Source organism: Trematomus bernacchii, unplaced genomic scaffold (genome assembly GCF_902827165.1).
Source record: "Trematomus bernacchii unplaced genomic scaffold, fTreBer1.1, whole genome shotgun sequence".
Lineage (NCBI taxonomy): Eukaryota > Metazoa > Chordata > Actinopteri > Perciformes > Nototheniidae > Trematomus > Trematomus bernacchii.
This window is the reverse complement of record NW_022987638.1, coordinates 1,275,096-1,289,864: the sequence shown is the minus strand read 5'-3', so window position 1 is coordinate 1,289,864 and position 14,769 is coordinate 1,275,096. Positions and strand designations below refer to the sequence as shown.

The 14,769-nt window shown below is 41.8% G+C and overlaps 1 protein-coding gene across 1 annotated transcript in view; it reads right to left on the bottom strand.

Annotated features, from left to right (window-relative positions):
* Positions 1-436: 436 nt before the first annotated feature.
* Positions 437-14,769, bottom strand: part of LOC117484746 (spectrin alpha chain, non-erythrocytic 1-like) — a 37,376-nt gene continuing 23,043 nt past the window's right edge. The window contains 23 exon segments of the mRNA XM_034133163.1: positions 437-516; positions 519-561; positions 973-1,018; positions 1,020-1,091; positions 1,848-2,025; positions 2,028-2,052; positions 3,359-3,463; positions 3,545-3,679; positions 4,360-4,491; positions 5,680-5,694; positions 6,051-6,213; positions 6,758-6,861; positions 6,953-7,099; positions 7,181-7,378; positions 7,486-7,505; positions 7,508-7,584; positions 10,138-10,319; positions 10,405-10,549; positions 12,070-12,161; positions 13,098-13,145; positions 13,610-13,645; positions 13,761-13,796; positions 13,884-13,988. Of these exon segments, the coding sequence (XP_033989054.1) occupies positions 437-516; positions 519-561; positions 973-1,018; positions 1,020-1,091; positions 1,848-2,025; positions 2,028-2,052; positions 3,359-3,463; positions 3,545-3,679; positions 4,360-4,491; positions 5,680-5,694; positions 6,051-6,213; positions 6,758-6,861; positions 6,953-7,099; positions 7,181-7,378; positions 7,486-7,505; positions 7,508-7,584; positions 10,138-10,319; positions 10,405-10,549; positions 12,070-12,161; positions 13,098-13,145; positions 13,610-13,645; positions 13,761-13,796; positions 13,884-13,988 (2,184 nt within the window).

The following is a 14,769-nucleotide window of genomic DNA, read 5'->3' as shown; positions in this document are numbered from 1 at the left end:
TATTATCCAAAGTTAATGTAAACTCTTGATAATGTACTTCATCTACTACAAGTAGTTTGTTTGAATGTAATAATAATGTTGTTTGTTTTGTGGAATCATTTATTGAAAAATGAATCTGAATTTTCGATCCGTTACGATTATAAACTGAAGCAATATAAAAATGAGCCCCATTAACTGAGTTTTAAACATCAGCATATCCGCTCATAGTCCGGTAATTACCTGCTAACGGAAACTCTGCTACACAATTATTATTATTATTATTATTATTATTATTATTATTGAAACATGACCGGTAAGTTTCAAATTTGTCGGTAAAATAAATTCTTCCGGACATTTGACCGGCAAGAAAAGATCCTAGTGGAAACCCTGATTCACACACCTATTTGTACTGTGTGTATACTGTATCACTGTGTGTGTGTTTACGCTCAGCAGGAGCTTACCTTGCTCCAGATAAGTCTTTGAGTTCCTTCCAGTGGTCCACAAACTGGGCCAGCCTCTGCTGGATCTCCTCCTGGCGATGGTGTTGTCATCAGACAGCTTCTTCCCAGTGTCCAGCACCGACTGCACGCACACACACACACACACACCAATAGTCTAAATCTAAAGCTACAATACTGTCCATCGCATTTCTCTGAGAAAGTCAGAATGAGAGCAGTCGGCAGTTCATCTGCCCACCTCTCTGCTGGTTGCCTGGCAACGTCACTGTGATGACTGGACAATGAAGTAACAACGTCATTACCAACCAAGAAATCCTTCCAGCAAAAAGCTCTCGAACAAATATGTTAGTCACTGAGCTGAGATGCTTGTATCCAACTTCAAAAACAGGTCAATCATTCCCAAACTGTTGCAATATTTTTCAAAATATATCAACTGGCTAAATATAGAATTAGTAAATGATGTTATAGAACCTTTGGATAAATCACTGCATCAAGAATCTCCTGATGGGATTAGAATAAAAGATGAGCCTCTCACCTGGATGGCCGGCTCGTGGGCTCCCAGCTCCGCCTCCAGCCTCTTGTTTCTTCCTCAGATTCTGTACTCCTGTCAAATCACGTCCGTAGTCCTCTGAACTCACAAGCAGCTTCTTCTCTCTGTTTGGGGTGGAGGCAGAAATGTGTTCATTTAAGTTGAGGGCACTTTGGCTCACTACAGACTTCCGTTATTTGGACACATTTTAGGAAGTCTCATCGACCCTCTGTCTTTCCTCTCCTGTCCTCGTCTGGAGTTATTTCTACTTGGAATGTTATGTTACTTGATAATAGTACGTGACAGCCCTTTAAATCAGTTATAAACATCTTTAGGTTTAAGAAAATGTATAAAGAAGGAATACTGAGAGCGTACGAAGAGAACCTGATTCCCGATGTAGACTGTTGCTCCTTTCCACCATGGGCTACAGACACTGTCTACAGTGTACATGTTTTGTTTTTATAATAATTGCCATGAATGGATAAACAAATAAATATAAAAAAATATAAAATATGAATATGTCAGGGGTAACGTTAACAATGTTAACAATTCACCACCCTTATGAATCAGATACATCGCAAGAGTCTACTCTGCATGTTTATACTATAACAATATAGTAAAGCCAAAAGGAAAAATGACGCTGTCTCGATCACGTGAAACAAACGCAACAACAACCACACATGTTTTGATCAGAAGATAGATATATTAAAGAGCATCAGTTAATAAGGACACTCCAACAGTCGGCAGACCGAAGGTGGAGCTTATTTCTCAGGTCAGGGACAGATTTCAGATTCATAGGTTAGCCTCAGTGTGCTGTGAATAAGATGGTCTACATCTGCCCTGATTCCCTCTCAGATATCTACACCATCCAACTCTCTTACTTGATCCAAGACTCTTCATCATCCAGGTCCCTGAAGAACTGGTGCAGGCGGTGGGGACTCGTTGAGTTTGGCCGGCGCCCTGCAGCTGCTCTTGATCTGGCAAAGCGGCCGTTGACGGCATTGCGCTTGTCCTTCACCTGGGAGGTGTCGAAGGCCTGGCTGCCCATCAGGCTGTCCGCTGGCCGTTCAGATCCTTCAGACGATCCTGCAAGGGGGGAGGGGGGGTTAGAGGCTTCCATTGTAACTCAGGGTGATAATGCTTGTCAGGATTTATAATGGTGAGGAGTGTAGGACTGGTAAATGCTCTAAAACAAAGGGCCAAATCTGGCCAGTCAAATCATGTCATGTGGCCTGCGAGGACCCCCTGAAACAATGGCAGGCTGACAGTAAGGGTCTGGGACAGGTGGTTTCAGAATCTCGTCTTTCAGACTATTCAAATATTACCCTGAATTCAGAGGAGAAATACTTGCATGCCTGATTTGTGTGATGTTAAAAACAAATTGTATTATTCACTTCAAAATGTTGATCTTTGAGATGATGAGTGTTACTTCATTTCATAAATTCATGGGATTTATGTTGTACGAACACAGAGCAATGTATACTAACACGGAGAAACATACCGTTTGTTTTGTCTAAGTGCAGGCATCATGTATTGATGCACAACAATGCGTTTTTGTTACCAAACTCATTTTTTAAATATATTGTATAACATTGTTGAATATTTGTTTGCAATTATTTCTCTTGACTTCTACTTTCAGAGGTAGTGATTCATTCAGTTATTACTAAAACAAATATGATCCAAGAGCTGAGACAATTATGAAATATAACATGATTTGATATACATTATAAAATAAAGAGACCAGTCTTTTTCTTTCATCTCAATCTCTACACGTATTGCAGCAATTCTATTCCAGTGTCACTTGAATTCCAGAGAGAGAAATATTGTAAGTAGTTTATAGAAAACATTTTTATTTTACTCAAACACATACCTATAGATCAGGGGGGACCAAACCTTTTTCACCGAAGGCCACATACATACAAAAATACGAAGGGCTGAGCCCCTTACTTGAGGTATACTGCTTCGTAAGTTACGTTTTAAGTTAGCAAAATCAATCACATGTCGGTAAATGATGCTTTAAGAATAAACTGCCTCCATCACAGCTCTCCATAGGGTTTCCTTTATTTTGTTAGCAACTCATTCTTTAAAACAGAAGCCTCAGATTGCTTATAATAAGAGGAAATAGGAAGGTTGCATGTCATAGCACGGATGGAGCTTCTTTTTTTTTTTTTAACTAATCGACTAATGAAAAATTGCTCGATTAAGACTTTATTAGTCGACTAGTGATTATTCGACTATTAGGGGGCGGCCCTACATATATGTATACTGTATTTATTTAGTCTTAAAGTTACAACTGCCACTTTGAGGGCAACCATAATGCTAATGTGGCCCGCGATGAAATTGGTGTCTTGTGTGTTCCTCTAACACAGAGCCATGTTTTACAATGACTTACCTCATGCGCAGAGATATCAGCCTCCAGCAGCTGGTGTTTCTTCAGCAGGTTGTTGACTGAGGCCAGATCTTTGCCATAGTCTTCAGAGGCCAGAAGAGCTTCCACCTGAGAACAACAGAGCAGACGGTTAGATCCTCTTCTGGTTATTGTACATCAGTCACTGCACCTGTACTGACTGCAGGTCACCTCAGAGAGCCAGAAGTCGAAGTCCTTGATGCGGTGTTGAAGTTCTGGCTTGTTGGCCTCCTTCAGTTTCTGGCTCTTTTCCGCTGACTTGTTGACGAGGAACTGCCACTGCTCATCCAGAGCACTGAGGCGCGCCTGGGGAAGGAGCAAGTCATAGTGGACGTTCATTTCACTCCATTACATACAATTGCATTTAGCTGAGGCTTTTATCCAAAGCGACTTACAATAAGTGCATCCACCAACAAGATACAAACTTGAAGAAAACACAATCATATAAGTACATCAGGTTTCATAGAGCTAAAACATTTCAAGTGCTACTCAACTGGCTTTAGATAAGCCAGTCCTTTGTTAGTATATAAGTGCTTTGTTAGCAATTCTTTGTTAGTAATTCTATCGCTCGAAGTGGAGTCGAAAGAGATGAGTTTTCAGTCTGCGCCGGAAGATGTGTAAGCTATCTGCTGTCCTGATGTCAATGGGGAGCTCATTCCACCATTACATCAATGCATTTCATATTATGTTCTCATACAAGACATGTGGAGAGCGTCTTCTGCTCAGAGAAAGTCTCAGTTGTAAACATTCACTTGATACAGTTTGTTAGAAACTCTTTATCATGCCAGAAAAAAACGATATATCATGGCAAAAATAAATAAAAAATAAACAGCTTTCCACTTCAGCTAGAACTCTTTCTTAAGCTCTTACATGAGTATGCCTTTTTCTTCTAAATATGTCTAAATATTGTTTCTGCTGCTAAGTCACATTTCTGAATGGATAATAAGTATTAAAGTGAATGCTTTAACAGGGTAATAGGACTGTACCTTGACTGCGTCCTCGCTGCCGGCGCAGGCTCCTCTCTGGATCAGGGTGTTTCCCGTGTCGATGACCCCGCGGATCCGGTCTGCGTTGGCGTGCAGCTCGGCCTCGAACGCCTGATGTTTCTGATGCTTACTCTGACAGCACACAGGCGGGGGGACACGGACACAGCATGAGAATCACAAAGTGGACAAGCTCCCATTTATGTGTAAATGTTAGAAAGCTCCTCAAAAATTAAATATACACGTAACACCTAGCATTGCTTTCATTCCTATAAGTGATGAGCTACAGTCACTTTAACTAAGTTAAATGAACAAACCTTTATCTTTATCTGAGGCTGACTTTACCTACAAGTTACATTGATGTTAAGTCAGTTTCATATCATTTATACAATTAGTTTGTAACAAAAAATGGAAGACTAGAGATTGAAAGACTACAGGGTAGAGTATATAAAAATGAATTCAACACAGGACACTATCTATCACAGACAATGTGTGGGACATGGACGGACACACAGGACACTATCTATCACAGACATGCTGTGGGGACATGGACGGACACCAGGACACTATCTATTCACAGACAATGTGTGGGACATGGACGGACACACCAGGACACTATCTATCACAGACAATGTGTGGGACATGGACGGACACACAGGACACTATCTATCACAGACAAGTGTGGGACATGGACGGACACACAGGACAAACAGGAAGAACACAGAATGGCAGTGTGGAGGAACAACATCTGCAACAAATACACTACTAGAGGAGCGTCACTTCAAAGTTGCTCATTCTTGTATCTTTCCACATTTCCGTTACCTTCTCCACTTCAATACACTAAATACTGTCTTTTAAAGTCACTAACACATCCAACAGCTTTTTCAAATGTGAGGTGGTCAGCTTGACCCGAGTTTCATTCTCACAGCCCTGCTGGGCTGTTGTTCCAGAAAAGACTATTTTGAAGGTCTTAATTGATCATTATGACTGTGGAATCAAACATCTGAAGCAACTTTAAAGATAACCCCCTCTCCAGAATAGAACATTAAAATGGAAGCCACAACCAAGCAACTAATAGCTTTTGATGACAAATCAAACCTAGGATAAAATACAAAATGAACACAGAATGAAGCCTTTTTTTAAATTAACAAAATGAAAAACCAGCTGGAAAAGAAGCTGGCACTGAACGGTGCTGATGAGGGACAAACTGAAGATGGACGGAGTGCTTGTTCTACTTTGTGTCTACACACACACACAGCAAAGACGTGGACACATGACAACCTGCATGGTTGTTAGTCAGCTGACACACTACTCAAACTTACCCAGCAGCTTGGACAGCTATAAAAAAACAAGACAGTGGGAGAGAAATTCAGTCTCACTTCAGACAGGACACAGGGAGGGATTTGACACGGTTAAAGAGTATCGTCAATAAAACAAGACAAAATTGATTAGCAATTTTAATTTAGGGAAAGACACTGGTCTCAATGACCTGCCCTACAATCAGTTACTATCTGTGGAAATAAATCCTATCTATAAAAATAGATTCAATTTGATGTGCTATCTTTTCTATTAACTTCATTAATTAAATTCATCTGTGGAGTTACTCTTAAGGGAAACAGTGCACTGGTTTCAGATCAGCTGTGTGCTGAGATCTCCTGGGAACAGGGCCTGTGCTGGTAGAAGGGAGTGTGTACCTGGATGTTGGTGGGGTCTTTGTAGGATTCGTCTGTTGCAGTTTGCAGCTTCTCGCTGATCCAAGCCTCGATCTCATCCACGTCCCGGCTGAACTGCTGCAGGGTCTGCGACTCACCCAGCTTGGAACGCTTTTCGATCATCTGAGCCTTCAGCCGGCGCCACCTTCAAATATAAAAAACACAGGCAAGTTAAACAGATGCCCATATTTATCAGTAGGAAGATATGGTCTATACTTGAATAGGAAAGGAAAAACATGTTTTCTTTTTCCTTTTAGACATGACAAAATAGTAATGAAATGTCATTAACTTGCAGACATCTCTGTACATTCCCTGCTGTTGTAGTAGTTATAGTGTATGGGTTTTGGTCATATTTCTGTCAAATCAAGCAGGAAAAAGTGTGTGTTTGTGTCAGAACCATAGACTTCACATTAGGTCCTATTTTATCTTTGTATAAAAGATGTCTATAAATGAAATGCCAGCTTATTTAAAAAGCAGACTTATTTTGATCTGGATCTGGACCTGCATTACTGATCTCTGGGAAACATGTCAGTGTTAGATATAGTAAGCATGTAGGATTTGTGAGAGATGGCTCATAGGAAATTAGCTTTTTGACACATTCATGTAAAATTGAAGTGAAGATGATACTCAGTCCTGTTTGGATTTGAGGAGGGGTGAAGACAAACAGGTTGTAACAGAGCGTTCCCTACCTGTCCAGGACCTCATTTCGGCGGTTAAAGATCTCAGGTTTGGCGTAATGGTCGGCTCCGACCAGCTGGTCAGCAAAGGACTGCAGAGCAGCGATTTTCTCCTCCTGTACAGCAGGGGAACATTTAGAGTGTTTATAGAATACAACTACCGATTGATTCCAACAACTTTCACTGAGCGGTAAAACTTATATTGACCTGCACGTTGATGGCCTTGTCAAAGTCTTCATGTTTCTTGATGAGGGCTTCCACACTGTCCAGGGAGTCACCCTTGTCATCACTAGCAAGGAAAGCTTCCCGAGCGGCCATCCAGTTCTCAGCCTGCTCACAGTCCCTGTTGAAGAGCTGCAGAGGAACAACAGTCAGTCAGAGGGACAAACACACACACCACTTTCCGACTGCTCCTCATGCCTCAGCACACAGTACCTGCAGTTCCAGGCACTGGTCCAACATCATGCGGCGCTGCACCCAGGCCTTCTCCAGGTCAGCACGCTCATGGTCCAGAGCTTCTAGTTTCTGCTGGATCTCAGGACTGGCATAGTGGCCGCGCACCAGCAACTGCTGACCAAACTGTTCAAAGGCTTGGAAGGTTCCAGCACGAGCATCGATCTCTGTGCGGTGTTCCTGGAAAATGGAAACAGAAAAAGAAAGATTGATGGGCGGTGTTAGATTGACTTAAAAACTGCGTCGTCTGCAATGTAGAGCATTAACAGAGGGAAGGGATTCAATACCTGGTGTCTCTCCAGAAGGCCTCAGCTCCGGTTACATCTTTGGCCAGCTCCTCCGAGGACACCAGCCCCCGAATGCCATTAATCCAGGACATCAGATCTCTGTGCACATCAAGAATTAGAGCTATAAACACTACACACAATCTCTACATCTCTTCAATGTAGATCTATCTGCAAGATACTGCATTATTTACAATCCATTTATTTGGCCCCAAACGCGCCTGTCTTTTTCACAACCCAGTTGAGATTTGACAACGTCCACTCCCGCATGACAAAAGCATCGACACAGCGTCAGCCTTGGCGTTTTCATCACAAAATATGAATTTGACAGCTACAGTCGCTTCATAGAATAATAATAATAATAACTAGAGAATGCAATTCCTGAAGAAATTGCTAGTGGGAATGCTTTATGCTGAAAAGCTGACGCTAAACTGCTATGCTGAAATGTAATGTGTAAGAAGAAAGTGAAGAATTTAGATTGAAATGATACATGAACACTGGGGGCTTGAATGTGTGATGAGAGAAGAAAAGAAAGTAAAAAGGCTTGGAAAAGCAGCAGAATATTTGAACTGCAAACTTTTGAACTAACTTGATGGTGAATGATCTGTCGCCATGGCAACGGCATTTGATGACACCCCATAATACGCTTAGATGCGTTGATGGCTGCATCGTTACCAAACCTGTGAAGTTTTGGGCCGTTTGGAACATTTTCACTGAAGTTATGAGAAAACCGTGTTTCATGGCGAGCATTGTGTTGCCATGGCAACGGCATTTGAAGAAACCCCATAATTCACGTAGAGCTGTTGAGGCATGGACCGGTGATATACAAGTGAAGATTGGGGGACGATTGGACCGTGTCCATTGGACTTACAGCGACATCGTGTTTCATGGCGAGTGGTCTGTCGCCATGGCAACAGCATTTGATGACACCCCATAATGCGCTTAGATGCTTAGATGCGTTGATGGCTGCATCGTTACCAAACCTGTGAAGTTTTGGGCCGTGTGGAACATTGTGTGTGAGAGAGAGAGAGAGAGAGAGAGTGTGTGTCTGTGTGTGTCAGAGAGAGAGAGAGTGTGTGTGAGAGAGTGTGTGAGAGAGAGAGAGAGAGGGAGGGAGAGAGAGTGTGTGTCTGTGTGTTTGTGAGAGAGAGTGTGTGTGTGAGAGAGAGTGAGTGAGTGAGAGAGAGAGTGAGTGAGTGAGTGAGTGAGAGAGTGTGTGTCTGTGTGTTTGTGAGAGAGAGTGTGTGTGTGTGAGAGAGAGAGTGAGTGAGTGAGTGAGTGAGTGAGTGAGAGAGTGAGTGAGTGAGTGAGAGAGTGAGTGAGTGAGTGAGTGAGTGAGAGAGAGAGAGAGAGAGAGTCTGTGTTTGTGAGAGAGAGTGTGTCTGTGAGAGAGAGTGTGTGTGTGTGTGTGTGTGTGTGTGTGTGTGTGAGTATGAAATGAACAGTTAGAACTGACTGCTGTCAGTTGGAGTGATGACATCTTCGTGTTCCATTACACAGGTGTTTATAGTTGAGCTAACGAGCTCTGTAGAGATCAAAGGTTTGCATTGTTCTGAATGAGAGATAAACCTCTTACATGTGAACGTTTTGTGGAAGAACCATAACAGATATCTGTGAAATTTCAAAACGTGAAGCATGTCAAGGAAGTTGAGTATCTGAAGTGTAATTCTTGTGTACTTTCGGGTTTCGGCTGCTGCTGTGAGGAAAATATCAGCCTGAAATTACAATGGGTTTTAATGGAGACATGTTGAACGTTTTTGTCACTTCATGCCCTCAAGAGGCATTTTGTTTAATTATTTTTGCTTAATTATTTGTCATTTTTCAAGCTACGAGATGTTTTCCTACGTTTGTCATGAAAAATTATGTCTCAGGGATGTAGGGTTTGGGAATTATGGCAGTTTTAAAAAAAATATATGAAGGCAAATTTCAAGATTTGCTCCACTCTAGCTGTGACATCACGCACTCTAGTTAATGTTAAAATCTGAAGAAAACCTCTTTAACAAGGTCTGAACAATGTTTAATATCTCTAAAAGTAAGAATCAGATTTAAAAGTTGTGTGACACCAATAATGTCAGAAAGATGTGTAACATTTTAAAGTTGGAATGAGGTTTCTGAGTGAAAGTATGAATGAACAGTTAGCAGTTGAAGTCGCATGAAGATTGTTCAAGTCTGAAGAATTTCTCCATTGACTGCCATGTTAAAAATGGGATGAATTATGGGATGTATCTCTGGAATTATGAAAGTTATGAATGATAAAAGTAATAGCCATCGATTCCCGACCGAGCTGAACGTTTTGATGTTTGAACGGAGTTTCTGCGATGTTGAATGCAGGAGGAGAAGAGGTGCAAAGTTCCGGCGGAATAATAATAATTTTGTCCGTAGAAGAACATATAGTGGGAATGCTGTATCAGCATTCCCACTAAATAATAGATAACATTTGTAAAGCTCATTTTTTGGTTTGTGTATATGTACTGTGTTACTTTGAAACACGTCAGAGGATAACAAATATTCCTCTTGTTCATTTGGGGATGGCACTTTCTTTTTATACGTCCATGATGCAGTTGCGCAGAGTGCTAGGTTGATGTGAAAGTGGGCTTGGTTAAATCTCAACTGGGTTGGAGAAGCGATAGACAGAACCAGCTGCTCTGTCCTCACCTGAAGTCGGACAGGAAGCGCTGCAGGTCGTGGGAGTTGCCCAGCTTGTCTTTGCGCTGGTCAGCTCTCCCCACCAGGCTGCTCCATGCGGTGTTCAGCTCCGTGCATTTCTCCTGGATGTCGTCCACGGCCTCAGGGTGGGACTGGATCAGACGCTCAGCTGTCTCCCCGAGAGAGTTCACCTGAGCAGGGGAGGAGGGACATGAGTAAAGCCTCCAGGGAAACATTACTGTTTGTCATTTAAATGTAGCTTATCTACAATCAGACCTTATCTCCCAGAGCTGCCAGGTCCCTCTCAAAGCCTTCGTGTTTGCGCTGCAGAGCTTGCACACTGGCCAGGTCATGGCCGTAGTTGTCTGTGTTGAGGGCCTGGTTCTTCTCCTCGATCCACTCTTTAGTTTCATCAGCATCCCTGAGGAGCCACAAACAGACACACTGTTCAAAGGGAAACTGTGTGTGCTCAAACATCTGGGGCAGGCTATGGGATGTTCAGGGGGATCGCAAATACCCAATGTGTCTGCCAATATTAAGCTTTTTTTCTACAAATTAATTTAAATAATGATATTATCATGAAAAAACTAAATCAAATCCTCTTTATTGTCACACACATACACTGCACCGCACACACAGTGACATTTGGTTTTATAATCCAAATCCCCCAAATAGTCAGTAGTAGCGGTATTAAATTAATATTTGATATTTGATATCCAACATCTAGTTACAGGTGGCCTGTGGAACTGCCAGTCAGCTGTTCCTAAGGCTGACTTCATCTCTGGCTACGCTTCCCTGCAGTCTCTGGATTTCCTTGCTCTCACTGAGACCTGGATTACACCATCCAACACATCCACCCCAGCAGCTCTCTCCACAGCATATTCCTTCTCCCATACACCCAGACCCACTGGAAGAGGAGGTGGCACTGGTCTCCTGCTCTCTCCCAAATGGAGCCTAACTTCACTCCTTCCACCTTTGAATTCCATGCCGTCACAGTAACCCATCCTATATAATTAACCATTGTTGTTCTCTACCGTCCACCAGGCGCCTTGGGGGACTTCTTGGAGGAATTAGATAATCTCCTCTCACACATCCCTGAAACTGGCCCTCCCGCTGTACTTCTCGGAGACTTCAACCTCCAGACAGGGAAGATATCTGAACTAACATCTCTTTTAACCGCCTTTGCTTTCTCACTGTCTCCATCCCCACCAACTCATAAAGCTGGCAATGTCCTTGATCTCATATTCTCAAAGAACTGCACTACTTCCAACCTCTCTGTAAACCCACTTCACACATCTGATCACTTCTTCATTTCATTCTCTCTACCCCTTTCCAAACATAACAAACTAATCTCTTCTCATTCTGCACCTGTCCGCCGTAACCTTCGTTCCCTCTCCCCCTCTACCTAGCGATAGAATTACTAACAAAGAATTGCTAACAAAGCACTTATATACTAACAAAGGACTGGCTTATCTAAACCAGTTGAGTAGCACTTGAAATGTTTTAGCTCTATGAAACCTGATGTACTTATATGATTCTGTTTTCTTCTAGTTTGTATCTTCCTGGTCGAATGCACTTATTGTAAGTCGCTTTGGATAAAAGCCTCAGCTAAATGCAATGTCATGTAATGTAATGTAATATATTTTGCCCTGTTGGTTTTACGTTAACAGTTGAAAAAGCTTTGTTTTTAACATTGTAAGGAAATACAGACCTACTGTAATTGGTAGAAATGTTTTTAAAACCTTTTCTGTCAGTTAATGTGTATCATGAGCCAAGGGGAAAACTGAATTGTGAACATTTTGTTTTCTTTGCAGTGAAAATGAACACGGACCGTCGAAAGAGGGGTTGTATGGCTCTGGGAACTATCAAAGACAAAGTGAGGTAAAAAGAAAGTGCAGCTTCCAGAGAGCTTCAGCTGATGTCACAGTGTTGTGTTTGTACCTGTGGAAGCGCTGCACCTCGTGGGCACTGCCCAGCATGTTGCTCCTTTCTTCAGCCAGCTGCTGCAGGGACCGCCAGCGATTGTTCAGCTCCTACAAATAAAGTCATCTCAATGAAGCAGCACTCTACTCTCTTCAGCGCATGCTCAGCCCTCCTGCAGATGCTTTCTTCTGATATTTGTCTTCAAATTGGTTGATTTGCAGTACGAGAACATAACATACCCTCATTTACAGAGGGAAACATTGAGTGATAAGACATTGGCAATAAACAGAATCATCAGAGAAACTTGGAGATCATGATTTAATGGAGGTGAAACTTCCGTATATCGTACTACTTTTAAATCCAGGCTGAAGACTTTTATTTTTTCAGCTGCTTTTAATTGAACTATTCATATCTTACACTGCTCTGTAACTTTGATTCATGTTTTTCATACCTGTGTTATTCTATATTAGTATATTTTTAATGAATGTCTTCAAAAGCCATTTTAGAATGTGTTTCCGCTGCACTATTTCTTAATGCTCTTAATCTTTTTAATTGTTGTAAAGCACTTTGAATTGCCTTGTGTTGAAAGGTGCTATATGAATAAACCTGCCTATGCTTCAGTATGTCTGCAATATGGTTTAGAAGTGTGTTGATGTGCCTTGTGTCTGCTGGGCAGACAGGGATGGACAAACGGGCACATGGAGGATTGGTTTGAAGCGTACATGACTGCAGTGTATTTAACATGCATACATGACGACAAAGAAAACTACAAAAAGACAGTATCTACAAAACGATGCTAAAGACATCAAACATGCCAACATTCCGTCACGACAGGCAACATGGTTGATAACAGGGTGAACACATGGCATGGGGAACAGGATGCAAACAAACACAAATGGAGTCAGTTCCAGAGAACAGGAAGAGACACATCATGTGACACTTAAAGGACACATGATGATGGGTTAGTTCACTGATCACGATGCAGGACAGGAGAGCTAAGGGAGGGAGGATTCACGATGAGGTCGGGGTGGACTAGTTCATCTTACCTTGATAGTATTAAAGTTAGCCGTTGTTTGAACAGCCACGCGTATATTCTATATTCGAAGGTAGATAAACATGGCAGAAAGAAGGGGGAAAGGAAGAGGTCAAGAGACTGATGGAAACATCGAGGTCTTTCCTCTCCAAAGAGCAACCAAGACCAATCAGGACATACCCACACACTGAATTATGAATAATCACACTGAATACACAAATATGACTGAGACATCTTGAAACATCATTTAAATTACATTAAAGGACAAAAACGTAGTAGTTCCAAGGCTTTTCGGTTGTCTCATTGATGTTTCATCATATTCCATGAGGACAAATGTCTCTGGGCATGATCTCAGTGATCCCAGACACTCCAGGGCCAAACATCAACCCAATGCTGAACACTCATGCGCAGTTACAGTATCAGATCAAGATTGACAGGCTGTCAAATCTTTGCAGTTGATGCTTTTCACCTAAAAAATACATAAAACAAGTGAATGTCTGGAGACTCATTTAACACCAAGCTTACCTTCCATGGAGATGCAGTCTTGGAATCAGCTTCATCCTGTTCAAGAAAAAGCTTGTTTTATTTCCATAGTCATGCCTTATTTTTGTATGTGATATTTAAAATGTGTGTTTACAAGCAAACCCAATGCCCGTAGCAGAGAAATGATACCAACCTTGCCGGGAGCAGAACCGAGCATCTCTTGCTGCTGCTATATATGGAAAAACATGATCTCAGTTTAATTACAGGTAAAACATAGAAGATAGCTCATGAAGTTATCTGTGGAAGCAGAACTTACCTGAGCCTGGACCATAGGGGCCTCCTCCGCCATGAGGCCCTCAGACTCCAGCTCAGATGCCACTTTGTTGATGTCCCTCAGCCGAGACTCGTTGGCCTTCAGGTCCTGGAACCAACAAAAGAGCATCATCATACATTTCTTGTGAGACAGAAGCAATCAGAAAATCTAACATAAGATGAAGACTCGTATTTTCGTCATTTGAATGACATTAGAATCCAGATGTTCATTTCATTGGAGGGGCTTAATGAATAAATACTAGTTCAGATGTTTTTACTGAGAGTCTGTAGGGAGTGACAGAGAATGTTCTAAATGGCCCTGTAGTTTTAGTTATAGTCATATAAGCTTTTGCCTCCCCCCCATGGGCGTAGGAAGCATCCTCTATGTGGGTGGGACAATTTGACTAGGGATGGGTATCGTTAAGGTTTTAACGGTACTACTACTTTTATCGATACCGCTTATCGATCCGGTGCTTTAACGGTACTCTTATCGGTTCTTTTGGAGAAAAAAATAAGGTAAACTAACTAAACAAATTGTGAACAAAACTAACATTGCTTTTTATTTAAATTAAATACATAATATTTCACATCAAAAGAAACAACAATGTTTTAACAAATCGTATTAAATAATCTGATGACAGAACTGTAAACGGAATAGCTGAAACTTTAACAAAATAAATAACTCAGTTACCTCTAATCATTAACCCATGTTTGTGTCATTGAGTTAGCTCCGTGTGTTGCTGCTAGCATACAATAACACCTGACGTGGAAACGTTACTCGTGGATGGGGCTACAGAGCTACCAGAAAGACAGTCGAACCCGGTGCATTTCTCCGTCTGAATGTGGTGCACTTTTGCTAGATGTTTAGACAAATTGCTCGTGTTCCCGCC